Source organism: Spea bombifrons, chromosome 5, assembly GCF_027358695.1.
Source record: "Spea bombifrons isolate aSpeBom1 chromosome 5, aSpeBom1.2.pri, whole genome shotgun sequence".
Classification (NCBI taxonomy): Eukaryota; Metazoa; Chordata; class Amphibia; order Anura; family Pelobatidae; genus Spea; species Spea bombifrons.
Window position 1 is genome coordinate 96,585,078 of NC_071091.1, and position 21,369 is coordinate 96,606,446.

The window sequence follows — 21,369 nt, forward strand, 5'->3', positions numbered from 1 at the left end:
CTATGCATTATAAGGTGGGGGGGATGCCAAGACTTGCACCATAGCAAGCTGTTCCAGTAACATCCCAAAACACTGAGCTTGCACACATCTTAATAAACCTTAGAACTCTCATCAGGGAGAGGCTAATAAAGTAAGGGATGTTAAACATGCATGGAATATGCATGAAGCTATGATGAATTGAAACCAAGGACTGATTAAGGTCTTCTACATCAGGGAAAATGGGCAGACTCCATGGGCAAATAGTTCTTATCTTTCATTTTTCTTCTATATATTTTGTCTCTTTGTGTCCATCTCTCCTCCTCTCTTCTCCTGCCTTTCTTCTTCTTCTCTCTCTCTTTTTCTTTCCTCTCTCTTCTCTCCTCTCATTTCTTTGTCTCTCCTATCTCTCTTTTTCAGACTGCATCCCCACGGGTCAGTAATATAACACTTAATTATAAAACTAAGATCAATAGCCATATACATACCTCAAGTACTCTTTCAGCAGTGTCTGATGTGTAAGCATCCACTTTAACATGCTGACCATCTGGTAAATAAACATTCAGAATAATTTTTACTGATGACATCTTAAAGGTGTCCTGTTGAAACATAAATGCCATAAATCATATTTACATATCAGCAGATGAATGTGAAATATGAAAACTTAAATACATTCCACATTAGCCCTCAAGCATACATGCAAAATTACTACCTTTGTTTCAGGAATCTGAATTGATTACTGGGCCTTTAGAGCAGCTATTGACATCTGGAAATGCAACACAACCCACGTGCCCCCTTGTGTGCAGCCAACATCAACACCCATGTGTGGTCCCACCCAACTTCCATGAGAAAAGTGGGGCATAGCTCCTTGATACGACCATACATATTTTGTCTGGAAGTCAGAAATTATTACCAAGACTCCCTTTCTAGGTACTGCGCCATAACCCAAACACTCCCCTGTCACTTATACGGAGTAGGGGAGGTCATGGGGGGGCCTACAGCTTAATTTGAAGTTTCAGAAAGGTTTGGAAAAAGCAGGGCCTATTTTAATGTGCCTAGCGGCACATTCATGTAGTGACTCAAATCCATGCAGTGACTCACTCGCACCTGTGCTGCAGGACACAGAGGTAATGAAGAGGTCGGCAGAGAAGGTATGGAGACATTGATTGAGGGAAAGAGAGCGTGAGTAAGACCCATCAATGTCTGGCTCAGTATATAGTGATGGGAGTTATGCTGTACCACCATCTGTGTCTGGATCACTGTATAATGATGGGAGTTATGGTGTACCACCATCAGTGTCTGGCTCATTACATAGTGATGGGAGTTATGCTGTACCATAGTCTGTTGCGTTGGCCAGGAGCTTTGACTTCTTATACTCTTCCCTATGGTAGGTGTTAGTAGAAGATCACCCATCTGTGTATCAGAACATTTCTCTATTCACATGTCCTTTCTCTGGTGTTTATCAAAATATATATTTTGCCACTGCCATTTTGATAATTAAAAAACTGAAATAAATTACAGCTACACTGGTAGGATGTGGCTGTATTCTTGTAATCTCCATATACATGATAATCGCGATCAGCTAAAATTATAAAAAAAAAAAAAAAAAATTGCCCAAACTGGGATACAAATCTGACAAAGTTATTCTTCACATTGTTTGTCCAGCAGCCATTCTAGAATGTATGTGCAAGCACTTTATTCAACATAAATCATGGAAAAGGCAGGTCAGGCTCCATTAGATGTTATATAGAAAGCTATACGAGTTGGCAATAGAATAAAAGTTCATGCAGTTTTTTAGGTTCTGTTGCATGATAACATTTCCGCATTACATCTGGCACATGTTGCTCTTACTCTGAGCAGACCAACATGGGCTGTTCTGTTATCTGTTATTGCGGATCTCACTTCCATTCTCCTATGTTCTCTCTTACAATGTACAGGTGCACAACCCATGTGACCATGAATCAGTGTGTTCATGGCTAAGCATGTAGGGATGGGCCTTTTCCTGTGCCACTGTCAAGATATTTGTACACAGCTGCCAGTCCATTTTAGTTTATATTGTAGCAAGGTTATCTTAATATCTTACTGTTATCTTAATATCTGACTGTTTAAATAATCATGCCTTTTTTTTTTTTTTTTTTTTTACAAAAATGGTGGAAACACTCTAGAGTCTAGAGCGTCCTAAAGCCTTTACAACTCACGGTTGGACGTTTTGGACATTTCTTTATAGGTTCTAAATACTGGCAGAAAGATTTTAAAAACCAACATACTGTTTTATTGAATAACATATCATATTTAATATTCACACTTCTAGAATACTGATATATTTGAAGAGTCATTAGACAAATAGGTCTAAAATATGCTTTGCAGACCATATTGAATATTACATAGAATATTAGACATATGTGCTTTTAATTAAACTGTGATTGTGTGAGCATGGATGTGTAAATATTCGTGTGTGAGCATGGAAGTTTGTGCGAGCAAGTATATGAAAAAGTGTGTATGAGTATGGCGATATAAATGTATGTGTGTGAGCATGTATGTGTATGTATGTATGAATATGGATATGTGTATGTAAGTGTGTGTGAGCAGCACTTGGCAAAGGACAGTGGAAGCTAGGGATTCTAGGTGCAATCTTTTTGCTGTTACTAGACATACTTGAATAGAAACAGATTTTTTGACATGATCAGAAATGTTTGATGAAAACAAACATTTTTAGTGAACACATGCTGCAGTTTTATTTATTTTTACTTAAAAAAGATCAAAACGTGGTGTGTGTATACAGTTGGAGAAGGGAACTTGTTTAACGTTAACGTATACTGATTATTCGATGACCTTTTATTTGGATACTACACGAGAAATGTCTCAATGTGTTTTTTTCATTAAACATTTTAATTTATATAATTATAATGTCATCTAAATGATAAAATGTAATTTTGTAAAATGTAAGTTTGGTTTTGACATGCAGTGAGAATTTTTCCTTAAAATAGGAAAACTTTCCTAGGCACGTCGAGTTTTGAGGCAAGGGAGATATGAAACATACTTACCAGCTGTGATTTCTTAAAAAATTCCATGAATTTCTCACTGCCAGAAACTACCGGATCTGAAACAACTAACAAGACATATACATTAAATTATGGAAGCTTGGATATGAATAATAAAATACAATGTATATACTAAAATAGTATACATCTATATCCTAAAATACAGGTAGAAGCCTATAAGTACAGATAATAAATTACAATCAAAAAGTACGCGATGACCAAGGGCGGGCTGGGCAATTGCCCCCCAGGCCGCCGTTAATCTAAACATTGGCCACTTTAGTCTTCAATGCAGGACAAAAGCCTGCAGCAACTGTGATAACCTGCACGTTGCTTGCACACAATGCGCAAGCAACGTCTCTTGTTCTGCCTAGGGGAAGCGAGGGGCAGGCTAGGGGCATAAACACACATAGTGCTGGCTGGGGCCGAAACACAAGCGGCAAAACACAAAAGACTTGCCGTGCATTAAGCCAGGGCATAACTAGAAACCACAGTGCCACCTTTGCCCCCCCAAAACAACTCATCAGTGCCCCCAAACAGCTTGTCTGTGCCACCCCCAACACATTCACATCTAGTTACCTCTCATTTTTATTGATGAACATGCATATAGGGTATAGTTAAGGGTTGTGTGCATTTCTGCCTTATGCGGCGAAAAAAAGATACTAAAAAGAGGTGTGACACTTCCACATTAATTATTTGTCTTCATGGTCTCCCCTACGCTCTGCAAATACCTAGGTTCTTCCAGCCTGATGGGGGCAGCTGAATGGCCAGGTAACTTAGTGCCTTTATTGGCAGGAGTAGAGGGGAGCTTTTTGCATATGGGGCTGATCAGACTCCACAGTGCCACAATCCCAGAGTGCTCACAGATACGGCCCAAAAACATCCATCAAATGAGGGTAAATAATCCCAATTACGTTTCTGCAGGTACCGCTCCAGCTGTAATCTTCTTTCTTCTGCCATAGCCTTGGTCATTGCCAGGAAATATTTAGGTGGGAAGTTTGGCAACTGATTTCCAAATAAGTGATGAAGCTGAAACCAAACAGAAAGTGAAAAAATTAACGGGTTAATAAAACGCTCAGGTTCAGCTAATAAAGCAGTGTGTTTGGATGCATTCTAATTGGCAACCAATGGATGGGAGGACCATGTTGTTGGCTGATTTGGTGACAAAGGTGATTTTTAAAAAAAAAATATTGTCTTGGATAGTTAAGCATGTACAAGAGTTGATGTGTTGCAGCAGGTAGACGGGACAGATTATCTGACATCACATTCTGTTCCCATAATTTTTATTGGAACTGAGACATTTATCTACCAGTTTCATCGTTAATTATGGAAACATCTCTACTTTTACAGCTTGATTTCATCGGCTATTAGCGAGTTTCAACAGTTGTAATGAAAACGGCACAAACATTTTGTCCCTCATCAAATGCCGCCTGGTACATCCTGCTTAGCAAGTTTTGTGAGTACATTTCCCTAGTACTGTAAACAAAGCTAGTATAGTATAGTGGTCTCACGCATATGTAAACTAAGCATTTGGGGATTTCCTTGGGAAAATATATTTTATTTTGTACATGTATTTCCTCTTTCTAGGTACACTATGTCTTTGTGCCCTTCAGTTGTTTGTATTAGACGACAAAAGGCATGCCTATTGTTGTTTTAGCAGAGAACAAATGAAAGGAACGTGTGTTTCTCACATTCCTTGTCCTGATAAGTGGGGGGCTCGGGGTACAGGTCACATCAAATGTAGCATCTGGTAGTAAAACAGGAAATACAGGTTCTGTATAAAGGAACAGTCAGGTCCCTGGTCTTCCCTTGTTCTTCAGAGTGTGAGACGCTTTGCAGGACTGCCTGGCTCCTCTGCTTCCGACTTGATGCCCCAGTAGTATATTTGGGAGTCTAGCATGCCATTGGCACGGATGGAGGCTAGCAGGATTTACTCCTGACCTCTGTGGCTATGGAACAAAGCATTGGGAGTCCCCAAAAGGGTTCCTCAAATGCCTGTAAATATTTAAGCAGTCTCTTGTGCTCATGTATAATTGTGGTTCTCTGAGAAACCTCTCATTCCCTACCTCCTTGGAGACCACATCTTCTTCCTTCTATGTTCTAGGTTTGTCCGCATCTCCGCGGGTGAGAGGACGTCACTGAATGTGCTGCAATTTTGCCAGAAGTTCACCTTAGGGCAAAATGTCGGCTCTTTCGGAGACGTCCTTTCCCCCAATTGGAGGATTGGACATAACCTGGCACAGATTTCCACCGAAATCGCGACCCTTTCTGTGATGTTCTCTCCCGGATTGGAGGATGTCACTGGAAGCACCACCAATGTTATCAGAAGTTCACCCCAGGTTACGTCCACGGAGATCAAATGATAAAAGACAGAAGATAGAACATGACCAAGAAGATGCGGACGTGATCCGCAGAGAAGCGTAGGGAAATATAGGAAAAGATTTAGAGAACATGAGAGGGTGAACAAGAGTGAGTGTGTGAGTGAAAGTGAGTGAAATGTGAGGGGGTGCCACATATAGGATCTGCCTGGCTGCCAAATACTTTAGATACGCCACTTTCAATGAGAACTTTAGTTTTAGTTCTTGTTTACAGAGATGGTAAATATATTTACTTTTATATTTTGTTTCCGTATTTCTGACTTTTTGTTGCCCGGGGGCCGTGGATGGTCTCAGTACTCCCCTGAGTTGAACCTAGCAAAGGTGTTAATCCACAACGGCGACCACAACAGACCCAGAATATGGATTTACAAAAGCCAAAAATTTTACTTCTGTCAGAACCAAAAGAAAAAGTTTTGTCTATCCAAGTAAATAAATACAATGCAAGGGACCATGATCACCATGAACACACATACCTGCTCATTCCACAAATGTAGGTCTTTGTATCGGGCCTTGAAAATAAGGAATCCTTCCAGATACACGGAGTAAAGCTGCAATCACACAAGACAAACTGAACGTGAATGGCTTGAGTTGTCTACGGTTAAACAGGTGATCGCCGGTGGCATTGAATTGCCCCGGCTACCTGTACAAACAGCGGCAAACAATTCACTCTATAAGGAAGGCTATACAGACGGATAAAACAGTGACATCTTTTCAGTGAAAAGTCTGCACAGACCTGAAAAACTAGCACGGAATTTCATAAATTTCGGAAATATCTACACAAATCCCAATATGATACAAATTATAACCTTATTGTTAAAATAAGTTTTACCTTATGTGAAATATCCATAAGAGATGTTGACATTTTTAGAAAAATAAGAACATGCTTTTAAATTTGGTACCTTTGATCAGCTAATCGCACCCACAGGTAATGTCCTCAACAAACGTCATTTGTGATGAGATTATATATACAAACATATATATATATACATATATATATATATATATATATACACATATTTATATATATATATATTTATATATATATATATATATATATACACACACACACACACACACACACACACATTATATATACATATACACACATATACATACATACAAACATTTATACATACACACACAACTTGTAAGAATCTTATTCTACAGAACAATGATCTATTAAATAGGAAACAGGAGCGTATTACATATAGATGTACTGTCAAAAAACTGAAATAACAAGCACAAAAGGAAGCGTCCTTTGCCCTGGGGGGGTTGAAGGGGAAGACGTATCATTTAAAAAACGTGTGAAGGCAGTCTATCACATTTTCACAAACGAGAAAATCAGGAGTCTAAGTTTAGGGTTCTGTTCCAATTAGAGTGTTTTACATGCCTACAGAGGGCATTTTAAAAATAGTGTATGGTCTTTAAATGGCAATTCCGTACCGACACCTGCTTTTGTGTCACAGGACAATTTAGTATTCCCAACAAAAGTTATGACACATTTCACATGATTAAAGAATCATTGCCGGAAGGGTTTGGGTATTCTGCAGTAGTATGGATGATGTTTCCAATATTGCACCTTTTTCGATGGAAAAAAACAAAAGCCGGTACATTAAATGATCAATGGGGTCATTTTAAAGAAAGCAAAGAGGAACTTCATCTCAATATGATGTCCATTGTCAGGGGTTAGTGATGTAAAGTCATAGGGATATATTCCCTAACCCATCAATTTGCACCAGAGTAGATAATTATAAAAGGGCCAACACCGGTGAGCTTCTCCTGGTCCCTTGTATTGCATATTTAGTGTGGGGAGTAAGGCATTCAAACAGTGTATCAGCATAGAGGAAGCCCATATGGATTAACCCTTCATAATGTAAATTGATATCAAGTTGGTTCAGCTCCACTTAGTTGACTTGTGAAGGTGGCACTGCTAAAGTATATCATCCCACTAACTCCTATAACTATTTTCAGGATGATGCTCAAACATTGAGAAAGTTGAATGTCTCTGCTAGTGCTGTCAGAGCATGGGCGTTTCTTGGTGTAACAAAGTTGCTTATAAATGTACAAATTGTTATAACAGCAATAAATAAAATAACATGTTTACTATTAATTAATATTATTACTATTAATGCTTTTAAATGTACCCGGATTACCATTTTTGTTTGAAATGCAGTTTAAAGTTTAAAAACCAGAGGGGAGAGAATACAAAAAAAACCCAAACACAGGAAAGGAGTTAAAAACATTTTCAGCAAACATAAACGAAGCAGAATAGCAGAAAGCTGGCTGAGAGTATTTGGTGCTGAGGTTTGGCAACAGACTGCCATCATTAATCAAAGGCTTCAAAACACAGACAGGTGGACTGATTTAGATACTTTCTGAACAGTACAGCTGATTTGGGAGTTGATAGGATTATTTTGGATTAATGGGTACATTTTAGGTCCTTTTACGCTGTAAAGCATTTAAACAAGTTTTATTCCCTGTAACTCACCCCCAGAAACATGAGCATTTCTATTTTACTAGACAAGAAGATGCCTTACCACAAAGCGCACGCCCAGGCTGTCCTGGAGGTCTTCAGTTACAGGTATATTGATATGCATTGATCCAGATAGCAGGGAACCCACAGAACGGAGAACGCTATCTCTTCTCTGCTGGATATAACAGTCTCAGGGCTATCTCCGAGGGAATGTGCAGGTGCTGCCTGGTCTCACTATACAAGGTGTGCCCTGTGTGTAGGGAGGAGATTCCCACTGACATCACAGCACACCTGATACAAACAACCCATCTACAAAATACCGTACGTATTGCTGTACCGGCTCCATAGAGCATAGAGTTCCTAATTAACGCCATAGCAACTCATTAAAATGTTGATGCCCCCATCCCTTTTATACCAAAGCTATGTGCTTAGACATAAACCATTCTGCTTGCAGTGTACTGTCCTGTCTACCAAGCTAGCGGCCGTCACATTGTCAGGTGCCGCTGGATTTGTTTCTTAAATTGCAGGAAGAGCTTGGCTGGACTCGTCTAACGTATAGTTATATCAGTGAGATTTTTTCCCCCTTCTCTCCTGGCACATTAAATTATGCATTATACAGGGCTAGCTCAGCCCTTCTTGCCAGAGAAACTTGGCAGTGTTGGCCCTTTATAGTGAATAATGAAGCTGAGATCTTTAGCGGATAAATCCTCATACTGTGGCATGGATTGAATATTTCATGTAAGTTGAGATCCGGCTTTCTTTGTAAATAAGAAACTACCTTCTCTTTGATTTTAGTTTTTACAAAAACGCCAAAGATGAATCTGCTCATATTTTACTAGATCGTGTATAAGTTCCTATAGTATAGCACATGCATATAACCCACAGGTATCGGCATCTGTTTCTGTTCTGTACAATGAAAATACTGTAAGTCTGGCTACCCTGGGGCAATTGCTCCTCGAGCTCATTTCTACAAGCAAGACCAGTCTCACTTCTTAAAGTGTGAACGTCTTTGTGGCGAAGCACTTTCTATGAATGTTCTCTGTTCAACTTCTAACACTGACTACTCATCCAGTGAGTCCGATCCACAGGTTTTGTGTAATGGAGTATTTGGGTCCTCCAAAACATGAAAAAAAACCTATGCGATATTGCTGTACTTGGGGCACGTTGCTTTTGTATGTGTTTAGCAGCGTGTGAAAGAAATACTAAGCAAAATTAGGAAAAAAAAATATTTTGTCTTTATTTTTTATTCACATTCTTATATATTAGCAAGAAGACTGGTGATTCCAGATGGTATAACCAGACAGATGAGATGCTCAGACAAGTTTAAAGAATGAAAAAATGAACAATACAAAATCTAAAAGTGAAAAAAAAAACCAGTTCCCTCCCAGCTGAAATATAAGGGATGAGGACAGAGCAAAAAAAGGTTTTAAAAATAAACATATAAAGTTAATAAAAAGGAAACCAGTCTCTCGACATTTTATACCCCTCCCAGTACAATGTAAAAAAATATGCATTTTTAATTTGTGGCTACTTTTTCATATATTAGTGCTATTGAACATTGTTGTATACGTATGATTATGATTTTTAAAAATATTAAAAAATATATTTTGTTTTTAAAGTTTTGTCTACATTGTCATATATTAGTAAGAAGACTGGTGATTCCAGAAGGTATAACCACACCAAACAGATGTTCAGGCAAAAAATGTTTAAACAATAGAAAAACAAAACATAAACACTTAAAAAACGCTACCTATGGTACTTAATTAACACCTTAACCACCTAATCATCCTGATGAAGAACTTTTGTGTTTTCAGGACGCCTAATACTATTTTTCAGTCTGTTTGCATTAATTTTCCTTCTGATTTGCACAAATGCTAGAATTTGGTTAATTTATTAGGTTAAAAGGATCTTCTACCAGGAGTGGGGTTCGAACCCACGCGGACACATGTCCATTGGATCTTAAGTCCAACGCCTTAACCACTCGGCCATCCTGGTGTGGATAAAGGTGGGATTGGGAATGTCAATAACTCTAGGAATGCTACATGTAGGACTGCAAAACTGTTCTTAGAACTAATTCTTTTCATCATGTAGCATTTCAGACATGGTCGATCTGCCTTGGGAAGAGGGTGTTCAGCAGGGTTACCGAATGCCTATATAAACTAAATAAATATACAGAAAAATACAGAATATTCCCTGTTCTATCACTGACTACTCATCCAATGAGTCCGATCCACATGTTTTGTGTAATGGAGTATTTGGGTCCTCCAAAACATAAAAAAACGTATGAGATATTGCTGTACTTGGGGCACGTTGCTTTTTGTATGTGAAGCAAGAAGACTGGTGATTCCAGATGGTATAACCAGACAGATGAGACCTGATTCTTCTGAAAAAATAATTAAAAAGAATAAAACAATATACCGTATTGGTCCAATTATAGGTCGCACCCCCCCCTTTAAGTCTTATAGTGGGGGTGCTGCGTATAATTCGGGTTTAGTGCAGGGATGCGCAGTTCGTATCGTCCGACGTCCGGGACATGCAGTTCCTGGTGACGGGCAGGTGTGTTTTTTTAAAAATCTGTTTTCATGTAGCCCTGCTGTGGGCAAGCAGCACGGTAAGGATCCAGATCTCTTGCAGCACTATGCATAAAGCATATTTGGGGGGCAGAGTGGCCTATCAGGGGACATAAACCATATCTGGGGGGCAGAGTGGCGTATCAGGGGGACATAAAGCATATCTGGGGGGCAGAGTGGCGTATGTAGAAGTAAGGTGCATTTTGAATTAACGGGGGATCTTAAAATGGCTATTGGTTTTCCAACTTTCTGTTTGTCTGTAACATATGCTGACTAACTGCATAATAGATACAAAAAAGGTTAAAATGCATGTATTTCTGTTTGTTAGGTAAAATACTGTTTTACTATTCCACTAATTTGTGTATTTTTTCTTTAAAAATACATTTTTCTTTAAAATAGCACCAAACTATAAAGGTGCGGCCTATAATCGAGCCAATACGGTATAATTTGTGTTGATGCTCCAAACAAGTGTGAAGGAAGTTACTGTTGAAAAAGACAAAGCAAAAGTTATTTAGTCCATAACTTTAAAAATAAAAGCACCTTTGGTACTTAATTAACACCTTAACCAACCAGATTAAGCACTTTCATATTTTCAGGATGTGTAACACAAGTTTTTGGTTTGTTTGTGTTTATTTTCCTCCTAATTTCCACAAATGACAGTTTTTTGATAATTTATTAGGTTTAAAAGACCTTCTACCAGGAGTGGGGTTCGAACCCACGCGGACACATGTCCATTGGATCTTAAGTCCAACGCCTTAACCACTCGGCCATCCTGGTGTGGATAAAGGTGGGATTGGGAATGTCAATAACTCTAGGAATGCTACATGTAGGACTGCAAAATTCTTCTTAGAACTAATTCTTTTCATCATGTAGCATTTCAGACATGGTTGACCTGCCTTGGGAAGAGGGTGTTCAGCAGGGTTACTGAATGCCTATATAAACTAAATAAATATACAGAAAAATACAGAATATTCCCTGTACTATTACTGACTACTCATCCAGTGAGTCCGATCCACAGGTTTTGTATAATGGAGTATTTGGGTCCTCCAAAACATAAAAAAACGTAAGAGATATTGCTGTACTTGGGGCACGTTGCTTTTGTATGTGTTTAGCAGCGGCACCTACCATACGAAACAGATATTAAGGAAAATTAGGAAAAAAAATATTTTGTGTTTATTTTTTTGTTCACATTCTTATATATTAGCAAGAAGACTGGTGATTCCAGATGGTATAACCAGAGAGATGAGACCTGATTCTTCTGAAAAAAAATAATTAAAAAGAATAAAACAATATACCGTATTGGTCCAATTATAGGTCGCACCCCCCCCCTTTAAGTCTTATAGTGGGGGTGCTGCGTATAATTCAGGTTTAGTGCAGGGATGCGCAGTTCGTATCGTCCGATGCCCTGGACATGCAGTTCCGGGTGCCAGGCAGGTGTTTTTTTAAAAAATCTTTTTCATGTAGCCCTGCTGTGGGCAAGCAGCACGGTTAGGATCCAGATCTCTTGCAGCACTATGCATAAAGCATATCTGGGGAGCAGAGTGGCCTATCTGGGGACATAAAGCAAATCTGGGGGGCAGAGTGGCATATCAGGGGGACATAAAGCATATCTGGGGGACAGAGTGGCTTATCTATAAGTAAGGTGCATTATTAATTAATGGGGGATCTTAAAATGGCTATTGGTTTTCCAAATTTCTGTTTGTCTGTAACATATGCTGACTAACTGCATAATAGATACAAAAAAGGTTAAAATGCATGTATTTCTGTTCATTTTTTCTTTAAAAATAAATTTTTCTTTCAAATAGCACCAAACCATAAGGGTGCGGCCTATAACCGAGCCCATACGGTATAATTTGCGTTGATGCTCCAAACAAGTGTGAAGGAAGTCACCGCTGAAAAAGACAAAGCAAAAGTTATTTAGTCCATAACTTTTTTTAAAACACAAAAACACCTTAACCACCTACTCATCATGGCGAAGCGCTTTCATATTTTCAGGACGCGTAACACTATTTTTTGGTTTGTTTGCGTTTAGTTTCCCCCTGATTTCCACAAATAACAGTTTTTTGTTAATTTATTAGGTTAAAAGACATTCTACCAGGAGTGGGGTTCGAACCCACGCGGACACATGTCCATTGGATCTTAAGTCCAACGCCTTAACCACTCGGCCATCCTGGTGTTGATGAAGAGAATACTGGGAACATCAATAATACTAGTAATGCTACATGTAGCGCTGCCAAATCTTACAACTAATTCTTTTCATCATGTAGAATTTGGCATAATTTTTGCTGGAAAGCAAAACTACAGTCCGACACAGCACTGAGTTCTTCTTGCCATAGAAACTTAAAAAATGACTGTGATTAAATGGTTAAAGTGCAATTAAAGGCATAGTATAATGCCCCCGACAACTTTGGAAACCATACAAATATATATAATGTATAATTCGTAGGAATAGAATTCAAAAATATAAAAAGAAAATGGGGAAAAACACAGTTTCACCATTTTACTCCTAATACATTTTGTACACACTCTCCAAATATATTCATTTATTTTTCATTAATCCTAGTTTTTGTAAACTGATTTAAAAAAAAAAAAACATTAGATTCTAGGACTGTCCTTAACCCTTTTACTGCCAACCATGTATGTGTGTATGTATGCTTGAAGAAAACTGATCCCTGCTAACATGGAAGGATCAGTGACTGTCCTCTTCACCCCTAAAGTCAATGGGAAAAATACAAAAACACAAGGATATATGCAATATTTGGCAGAGGGAGCACAGAAAGGAACCGGTTACGACATAGCGTGCCGAAATATTGAAATCAGAATAACTATAGCAAAACTACAAACAGATGGCCTGATATTTCAAAAGAGAAAAATGTGTCTGCACCCCTGGCACCTAAAGGGTTAATAATAACTTTAAAAAAGTTTCTGTTTCTTTTTAAGTGCCAGTACTATGTAAATAAATATACTATATACTATGTATAAACTCGTTCTGTGTTAAAAGATGTAGCTGAGCTTGTGACCGAGAGCCTTTTTATGTAACTTTGTGACCTATCGATAGCTGTTAGTAAGGCCTTAAGAAGAGGAAAATGTATTTTATTTAAACAATTAGGTATCTAAACAGATTTTGTTTAGTTTTGGTACAGACACAATACTGTCACAATACCCAGAAAACCGTCTGAGCTTTTAGAAAAGAGGGACATCCGGGGAGGGAAGAGGGGCACACAGAGCTGGGTTCCAAAGAGGAATAATACCTCCAAAAAGGGGCATTTCTAAGGTATGCTAAAAGAAATATTAACCCTTAAGAGTGGTTGCGGCAATTCAACAGCCTTCTAGTCTAACCAGCCCCGACTGCAGAAGTGCGAACAAAACTACTGGACATTCAGGTCAGAATTTCATAAATAAGCACTATATAAACATAAAAAAAAAGAACATGGCTATACGTAAGTATGTGCGCCACACAGAACGCCGTGGTCATCAGTACTTTTCTTTAACCGATTAGTAAATCTTTCCTAGAAGATTCACCCAACAGAACATAAATTGCATGGTTCTATCAGAGGTCAAGTATAGGGCCTTATTCAGAAAGCCATGCCAGGTTCATAGCTTTAGATTGGAAATAGAAACATAGAAACACAGAAAGTGACGGCAGATAAGAACCAGTAGGCCCATCCAGTCTGCCCAACCTCTGAGTACTTTCCTTAAGTACTTGCCCTTATCCTATATCTAGCTTGGCCTTATGCCTATCCCATGCTTACTTAAATGCCTTTACTGTATTTAGTACTGAGTACTGTGCAGGACTTCCGTGATACCGAAGTAAACTAAAGCCCATGGAGAAATTACCAAATCAATAGGCAAGAGGCTGTTCAGATAACTAAAAGCTAAAGGCTTCAGTCACACAAAGTTACTTCAAGCAAAGCTTCAGGCATCATAGTTTATCCTGAGTTCAATATAGATTAGACACATAGATAGTGACAGCAGAGAAAAAACTATTGGTCACATTTTCTTAATTTATTCTCCTTGCATTCCTTTACTGTGTTTGCCTGTACTAATTCCACTGGAAGTCCATTCCAGGTACCCACTATCTTTTCTGCTTTTCTGTAAAATAGAACTGTATAGTATTAAATATTGAAAATGATATCACAGGAAATAAATACATAAAAAATTCAATATCAAAGCAAAATTGTAAATATAGAGGGGGGAAGGTTTAAACAGCAAACATGCAGGACGCAGGTAAGGTAGGTAATGAGAATGGGCTGCTGGTGTTTGCTGATGTATATGCAGCCTGGAGTCAGATACTGCAAACTAAATAGGCCAGGCCACATGTGAGCACTTACATGGCATTAAAACCCGTGAGTAAAGAACTCATCATTTAGTGAGTAAAGCTCCTTTGGCTCTGGAGCTGTCATGTACAGTGGGGCAAAAAAGTATTTAGTCAGCCACCAATTGTGCAAGTTCTCCCACTTACAAAGATGAGAGAGGCCTGTAAATTTCACCATTTTCACCAAGTGGGAGAACTTGCACAATTGGTGGCTGACTAAATACTTTTTTGCCCCACTGTACTTTAACAGCCAAGACATGATTGGGCTCATCCCATGTATCCTGACTAGCGCATGGAGAAGGCAGAATGAAGGGAAATGGGGGCTTCAACGTGTCCCCTATTATTATATTTCTGTAATGACTGTTTGCGACTTTGAGGAGCTCCCGGGATCCTGGAACTTTAATGAAGTATCCTATACTCTTGAGTATAATATGAAACAAGTAGTTATTAATTAGTTAGCAAGAAAGTAAAACAACTGCTTTCTCAGTTTGCAGAACCTACGCCTTTGTTTGCTTAATGGTAACATTGTTCAAATTTCTTTAAAGTTAACAATAACTTGAGAAATGCTAAAACTGCGATAAGACGTGCATTTGTAACAACCTCTGCAAGGAATGTGCGAGTCATGTGCCTCGTCCCAACAAAGTCAAAAGTGGAACTCCTATCATCCTTTTTTATCTTGAGTTGTTGGCCTGTGGTAATATGTGTTGCTATTCCCATGTGACGCAGCAAGCATCCTAACACCAGCCCCGCGATGCAAAACACAGCCAAACACAGCTTTGTTTGCGAAAATACTCTGCCTTCACGTACGACACATATGACATACAAACGACTATTGGTACCTGATGTTCCGTAAAATGTCCTGTTAAAATGGGACTGTCATATAGTATGTATATATATATATATATATGCATACACAGTATCTCATAAAAGCGAGTATGCCCCTCACATTTTTGTAAATATTTTATTATATCTTTTCTTGTGACACTGAAGAAATGACTCTGCTACAATGTAAAGTAGTGAGTGTACAGCCTGTATAACAGTGTAAATTTGCTGTCCCCTCAAAGTAACTCAACACACAGCCATTAATGTCTAAACCTTGGCAAAAAAAAAGTGAGCACACCCCTAAGTGTCCAAATTGGGCCCAAAGTGTCAATATTTTGTGTGGCCACCATTATTTTCCAGAGCTGCCTTAACCCTCTTGGGCATGGAGTTCACCAGAGCTTCACAGGTTGCCACGGGAGTCCTCTTCCACTCCTCCATGACAAGATCACGGAGATGGTGGATGTTAGAGACCTTGTGCTCCCCCACCTTCTGTTTGAGGATGCCCCACAGATGCTGAATAGGGTTTAGATAAGTTTATCTTGGTCTTGTCGGACAACAGGACATGGTAATCCAGTAGTCCATGTCCTTAGTCTGCTTGTCTTCAGGAAACTGTTTGCCGGCTTTCTTGTAAATCATCTTTAGAAGAGGCTTCCTTCTGGGACGACAGCCATGTAGACCAAGTTAATGCAGTGTGCGGCGTATGGTCTGAGCACTGACAGGCTGACCCCCCCACCCCTTCAACCTCTGCAGCAATGCTGGCAGCACTCATACATCTATTTCCCAAAGACAATCTCTGGATATGACGCTGAGCATGTGCACTCAACTTCTTTGATCGACCATGGTGAGGCCTGTTCTGAGTGGAACCTGTCCGCTGTATGGTCTTGGCCACCGTTCTGCAGCTCAGTTTGGGGTCTTGGCAATCTTCTTATAGCCTAGGCCATCTTTATGTAGAGATCCTCAGAGTTCTTTGCCATGAGGTGCCATGTAGATTCACACCTGAGACCTTGTAAAACTAATGAGTCACATGACACCGGGAAGCGGAAATGGCTAATTAGGCCAAATTTGGATGTTTCCACTTAGGGGTGAGTGTTGGGTTATTTTGAGGGGACAGCAAATTTACACTCTTATACAGACTGTACACTCACTACTTTACATTGTAGCAGAGTGTAATTTCTTCAGTATTGTCACATGAAAAGATATGAGGGGTGTACTCACTTTTGAGAGAGGGAGAGAGAGGGAGAGAGAGAGGGAGAGAGAGAGAGAGGGGGAGAGAGAGAGCAGAGAGAGCAGGGTTCTGCCTTATATTTAACCACTTAAGAATTGAGAGTGTCATTAAGTATATTTTTCATGAATGTCTGTAATAGGCATTGCACTCCTGGATCTGGGGTCCAGTAAATTACTGTATTGCTTTCTTCATGGGCTTGTAAATAAAAAGAAGGCCCTCCTTAACAGGGAGGCAGGATGTCCTCATTGCAGTATTGATAATGATGGCTTTATTCCAAAGTGAAACACTGCCCTCTAGTGCTGCAGAGAGTTACTGGCAGTCAGAGCTATTGGGTATACAGTATGTCAGAGCTGAATATACACAAGGTCCATGAATTATATCACTCAGTAGAGCCAAAAAACTGTAGAATTGGGGATGCAAGGATTGTCCATTAGGCAGTGATATAAAAGAGCTCCAAGATTGTTACATTACGTGTATTGTTCCAACTCCTTGGTCAGTATCAAAATGGCTCTGTCTCTATTTTCAAGTCATCTTGAAGATCTATACACTGAAAAAGCAACGTATGTGAATTAAATCTCTTGCGTACAGCCTGGGGAAAGGTACCAACATCCTGTTCTCAGAATCTGCATAATTATTCCTCCCCATTAGGTTATTTCTTCCCTGTTGTTGAGCCGTTGATTGCTGTAGATTGGGTAAAACAGTCTTTGTAATTGTGGGATGAAGAAAAAGAGAGAGAACTTCTTGACAAGAAATGGGTTGGATGATGCTGACCCTGGCCCATACTGTTTCTGATCCCGACTCCATGCCAAATTGTGCATCTATTGTAGTGTTATGCGGTGCATCTATCCTTGGGATAGTAATATTACAGTAGCAACAGACACATCAATCTTGAGTGTATATTCCATATGCTCTGTCCACGCGTTCCCAGTCTCTGTGGCTTTTTCCAAGGATTCAAAGACTAAACATGTTAGACTGAGAGTTAGATTAATTCTAGAATATTGCAGAGGTCCAATTCTAAGATTCCCTTTAGCAGGGAAAAAGAACCAGAAATGAGAAAAGTAACAGTAGTTTATCTAGCATAAATTTAGTACCTTGAGAAATTAGATAACTTAAGAAGTCCACTTAAGCCTGTAGACCATTGGATTGCTTTAGCTATTCAGTTGCCTGTAAATCCAAGATCCCATGCGATAAAATATCTACCGGTATATAAAAAAAGGAAATGCAATATTTCTTAAAACTCTCTAAACACAAGCCAGATCTGAAGGCACACATTGCCTTTTTCTCTTCCACCTCAATAATACATCATTAATACATGTGCACAGACTGAGATAAGACATTTATAAGACTAAAACACAATTGTGGCTCTCAAAAGTCAACACTTTATCAAATAGTCCTTGTTACAACTACCTGTATTAAGCATAGCTGACCTCCCCATGCAGCCAGAAAACTAATGCGCATGTTTAGTAGACACTTTTTAGAATATAAGATATGTGTGTAAACAAAGTAACACAACACTGAGTTTCTAAAGGTTCCTTTCCTTTCAATCCTCTCATTTCGTATGAATTAACCATTTGAATACTTAAATTGCTGTTGGCATGCAGGGTGGTGCTACAATATACGCATATTAGGCAGCTGCTTAGGGTCTAAGGAGGAGTGAAGCATGGATTCCCTTTAAATGTTTATGAATTACAATTTATGTTGTATCAGACGTCTGATAAGTATGATTTATATGTAATTATCAATTTTCATCAATTAAGGTCAACTGGCCAGAAAAGGACAGTATATTTGGGTGCCACTGGAGGTCTTTTTGGATGATGGTCCTTCCCAAGACTTTTAAGCTTACTGTGATATATATAGATATATATATATAGCTACTTATAGGATTGGTTGTGTCAATGATAAATGTTTATTAAATAAATTAAATATCATATGCCCTGATTTTATTGCTGTTGCTGGGCATTTTGGAAAGGGTGGAGGGTATACATCTTTAGACACCGATCCCTGGGAGGACTGTGCTACATAAATAAGTGCAATCTCTTCTTCAGTCTTCTGAAAACCTGAAATCTTATACGACTTTTCCTTTATTGTCCTAGCAAAGAAAAATATATCCCCTTTGGCTAATGCTCTATCTTGTCTATAATAAGTAAATGTGTAACTGAAAATGATATCCCTATCTGCTTTCCACGGCCAGCATCGATAAAAAAAATTCCAGTCAGCCTATATAAACTTTTACAGATTTAAGAAAAGTTGTTTTAAGAAAAGTTATAACATTTAATTATTTAAAGTCGCTACATGTATGTAGTCGCTTAGCTGAAAAGAAGTCTTGACAAAGACCCGGTGATTGCATTGTATTGTGCCTAACGGACGCCAGGCAAGTAACTTTCAGTTCAGGCAAATGAATTTAAATACATTTGAGCCTATCTGGTGTTCTCACCTGCCACTAGGTATGGGGTAACCGGCTGCCTGCTGTGAATTGATAAGGAACGGGAGTGTGAAAGCATTTGCAAACAAATGTCTCCGCTGATTATCTGTTCTGTCTGCCTCTTATTAAAGAAAAGTATGCACTTCAAAGGGATGTTACAAAAAACACAATTTCACGGTAAATACAAATTAAATTCCCGGTCTTCTTTCTTCTTTTAGCCTCCTCATTTTCTCATCCTAAACGCAATTAGATCATGTTTGAACAGTTTTGTATTATTTGTATGGACACGTAACATCTTGCTTGTTTGGGATCAATGCTTTAAGTGTAAATAATATACACTATAGACACATTTTCATTTTTTAGTAACATGTCCATAAATTCCAGTAATATGCAAATGTTATTATAATTATTATTTATCGATTTGCATAGCTCCATCATATTCCACAGTGCTGTACAAACCAGTGTGAATAAACCCCAAATCAAGTCCGCTCCGTTTTGTTTTCTGGCCTTATTTGGATTGACCTATTTTTTTCTTAGGCCGACTAGTCCTAAGGGTGGCAATGGGGGGATGGGACATTAGCACCTTTGCTGTCAAACCAGGGGGGGGGGGCAGGTAGATCAGGAAGCCTGGTATGAAACTTTTATAAAAAGGTAGTTGAGACCAGACTTGTACCTTGTAACTGACCCAGCCGGTCGTATCGGGTACCACAAACCCTTAACCCCTTAAAGTACAATGAATTTTTACACTAGAAGATGAAAGCATTTTAAACATTTCTCATATGTCCGTAATTTCCCTCTTTCTCATTCAGTGTACCCGCACAAGTTATAGATTTTTGTTTTGTTTTGAGGGCAAGTAGGGTTTTGTTTTGAAGCCATATTCTATATCTAGCTACCTATATAACCCATCAACATTGTTTTACCTGTTTGTACACAGCTAGTGCAAATGAGAAATAAAAACCCCAAATATATTAAGGCACCTGTCGTGAGTTTGGATACACCTTATCTGCCTAATATTTTTATTTTGGGAGTTATAGGGCAAATATTAAATGGGGATCATAAGTTTTTCCAAATTGTGAGATTTTTACATCTGGTATTCTGAGTCTCTAAATCTCTTCAAATCTCAAAACTACTCCAAAAAGTATATATTTGTGAAAAATAGACAACCAAGGATATTGCATTGCGGTACTTTTGACAGAAATTTAGGTTTTTAGCCCCGGATCGAAGTCTTCCAGCGGGGGATATGATGTCATATGTTTGAGGTCAGCAGAAGACAGTGGGGTGGAGGTAAGTGGCTGCTCTTTATGTATGAATGAAACATACACTTGTATTATTTCTGCTAGGGTGGAATGTATGTGTTTGTATTATTTGCATCCGATAATAACTGACTCCATTCTCTCTCTCTTGTCATCTTGCATTACAATGGGAAGTGTTACCAAGCTTTTCACACATATGTTTTATACACACACACACACACACACACACACACACACACAACAAATACTTCTGTCCCAGCACAGCTTTGTTATTTAGCTGTAAATTCCGCAGAATATGTTAATGTTTATACATTTTATGCAGCCTTGCCTTGTTCTTAGCGCCTCATCGACTTTGCTAGAGCTTTTAGAATTTTCTCTCTGGTTTTAACAATATAATTGACTTTTATAAGCACTCTTTTCCTGTTAAAAAAAAAAAAACTTGCCTAATAAAAATCCTGCGGCTTTTTAGCCCTTTTCTCTCAATGTTTGGTGCCAGTTTTGGCTGTTGAAATCACTGGCAAGAAAGTGCTCCCATAGAAATCGATGGAAGTTCTCTTTGTGTAGGGGGTTCTTGTAAGTCTTTCTGGATTCCAACCTGAACCATTGCTGGAGCTGAGCGTGCACTTACAGGAGCTACTGCGCAAGAAACACATCTCCTGCAATGCAAATAAGCGTTGAGCAGCAAAACAGAGCAAATCCACTCATAAATTCCTACATGCATTTGAAAGCACAAAAACCTGTTAATTTAAAGGTGATACTCGGCTATCATGTGCATGAAAGTGATGACTGGAGTGTACCCTTATGTTATAATTTATTTGTATGCTCTGACATGTATATACATTTATACACAGAAAAAAAGATTGGAATGCAGCACTCAGTAGTGAGATGGTGCACGAG

The 21,369-nt window shown here is 38.8% G+C and overlaps 1 protein-coding gene and 3 non-coding genes across 5 annotated transcripts in view; all 4 read right to left on the reverse strand.

The window, feature by feature from the left end:
• SNX31 (sorting nexin 31) overlaps nucleotides 1–8,000 on the reverse strand; it is a 14,738-nt gene extending 6,738 nt beyond the window's left edge. For both annotated transcript variants that reach the window (XM_053466892.1, XM_053466891.1), the window contains exons 1-5: nucleotides 7,930–8,000; nucleotides 5,866–5,940; nucleotides 3,929–4,043; nucleotides 3,021–3,085; nucleotides 465–575 (exon numbers count right to left, since the gene is read on the reverse strand). In XM_053466892.1, the coding sequence (XP_053322867.1) occupies nucleotides 465–575; nucleotides 3,021–3,085; nucleotides 3,929–4,043; nucleotides 5,866–5,940; nucleotides 7,930–7,989 (426 nt within the window). In that variant the 5' untranslated portion in view covers nucleotides 7,990–8,000. The remainder of the gene's footprint in view (nucleotides 1–464; nucleotides 576–3,020; nucleotides 3,086–3,928; nucleotides 4,044–5,865; nucleotides 5,941–7,929) is intronic.
• Nucleotides 8,001–9,777: 1,777 nt separating this feature from the next.
• Nucleotides 9,778–9,860, reverse strand: TRNAL-UAA (transfer RNA leucine (anticodon UAA)). The gene has a single exon. It is a non-coding gene; the product is annotated as a tRNA-Leu (tRNA).
• A 1,269-nt stretch (nucleotides 9,861–11,129) lies between these two features.
• TRNAL-UAA (transfer RNA leucine (anticodon UAA)) lies at nucleotides 11,130–11,212 on the reverse strand. Its single transcript has one exon. It is a non-coding gene; the product is annotated as a tRNA-Leu (tRNA).
• A 1,315-nt stretch (nucleotides 11,213–12,527) lies between these two features.
• TRNAL-UAA (transfer RNA leucine (anticodon UAA)) lies at nucleotides 12,528–12,610 on the reverse strand. The gene has a single exon. It is a non-coding gene; the product is annotated as a tRNA-Leu (tRNA).
• Between the last annotated feature and the right edge of the window lie 8,759 nt (nucleotides 12,611–21,369).